Consider the following 1,401-nt stretch of genomic DNA (forward strand, 5'->3'; position numbering starts at 1 on the left):
CCAGGAACGGGAGGCGCTGGTGGAGGCGCTGGCATCAGCGGGCCGGGAGCGGAGGCAGTGGGAACGTGAGGGGTCCAGGCTGCGGGCCCAGTCAGAGGCCGCCGAGGAACGGATGCAGGCGCTGGAGAGTGAGGGCCGCCAGCACCTGGAGGAGGCTGAGAGGGAGCGCCGGGAGAAGGAGGCCCTCCAGGCGGTAGGTCAGGTCGGGGCTCACAGCTGCGGTTGGGAAACAGGGTTCCAGGCTATTGGGAGTTACTGATTCCATCAGCAGCTGTTCAATGGGTGCCCAGCACCAAGCTGGGGCTGGAGATAGAAAGGCCAAGACCAACCCTGCCTTCCAAAGGTGTGCCTGGCCTGGGGCACAGAGCCATGTCCACTGTGTGATGGGGCACTGTCGGAGGGGGTGAGATTGCCCAGTGCACATCTTGACTGTCTGGCTGCAGCAGTCGACTCACCTCCACTCCAGTCCTCCTTCTGTAAAACAGAGGTGCTATTCCTGGCCAGCTGGGCCCGTCTTAGGGAGGACCTCGGGAGACAGTAGCTGTAAAGGTTCATGCCGGCAAGGGTATGTTGTAAGTGTTCAAGCACTGGTTATTCAGAGCCAACTGCTACGAGAGCCCGTGGGAGGGTGAGCTGATGCCTAAGTGGAGGCAAGGAGGCTTTAGGAGGAGTGACCACAATATCACTAGGTGGGGAGGACATTTTGTCCAGAAGTAATGGCATGTGCAAAGACAAAGGCATTAAAGACGCTCAGGGGCCAGGTGTGGTGGCTCACACCTGTAATCTCAGCACTTTGGGAGGCTGAGGCGGGTGGATTACTTGAGGTCAGGAGTTCGATAACAGCCTGGCCAACATGGCGAAACCCCATCTCTACTAAAAATATAAAAATCAGCCCGGCGTGGTGGCAGGCGCCTGTAATCTCAGTTACTTGGGAGGCTGAGGCAGGAGAATTGCTTGAACCCGGGAGGTGGAGGTTGCAGTGAGCTGAGATTGTGCCACTGTACTCCAGCCTGGGCGACAGAGCGAGACTCTGTCTCAAAACAAACAAACAAACAAACAAACACCATCCAATGAAACAACAACAAAAAAAGAATGCTCAGGGCTCAGGAGGAAGGGGAGATGAGGGCCAGCTTTGAATGTATTGGTCCTGCCTCCCCAGGCAGGGAAAGCCAGTGCAGAACTGTGTGGGGCTAGGCTTGAGGAGGGTCACCTTGGTGGACAAGGGAGCTTGGGGTTATCAGGAGGCAGTGGCCATGGTGTAAGTGGCAGAGGAAGCTGACTAGGGCGGCATGGGAGCGGGGGTGAGAGAAGGACTGGACACTTTTTTCTGTTTGAGACGGAGTCTCACTCTGTTGCCCAGGCTAGAGTGCAGTGGGGCGATCTCGGCTCATTGCAACCTCC

The 1,401-nt window shown here is 57.3% G+C and overlaps 1 protein-coding gene across 1 annotated transcript in view; it reads left to right on the plus strand.

Annotated features, from left to right (window-relative positions):
• The window catches only part of CCDC88B (coiled-coil domain containing 88B), a 23,355-nt gene that overhangs the window by 4,681 nt on the left and 17,273 nt on the right, over positions 1 to 1,401 (plus strand). The window contains exon 11 of the mRNA XM_011993590.1: positions 5 to 193. Coding sequence (XP_011848980.1) covers positions 5 to 193 — 189 coding nt within the window. The remainder of the gene's footprint in view (positions 1 to 4; positions 194 to 1,401) is intronic.

This window comes from Mandrillus leucophaeus, unplaced genomic scaffold, assembly GCF_000951045.1.
Source record: "Mandrillus leucophaeus isolate KB7577 unplaced genomic scaffold, Mleu.le_1.0 Scaffold43, whole genome shotgun sequence".
Lineage (NCBI taxonomy): Eukaryota > Metazoa > Chordata > Mammalia > Primates > Cercopithecidae > Mandrillus > Mandrillus leucophaeus.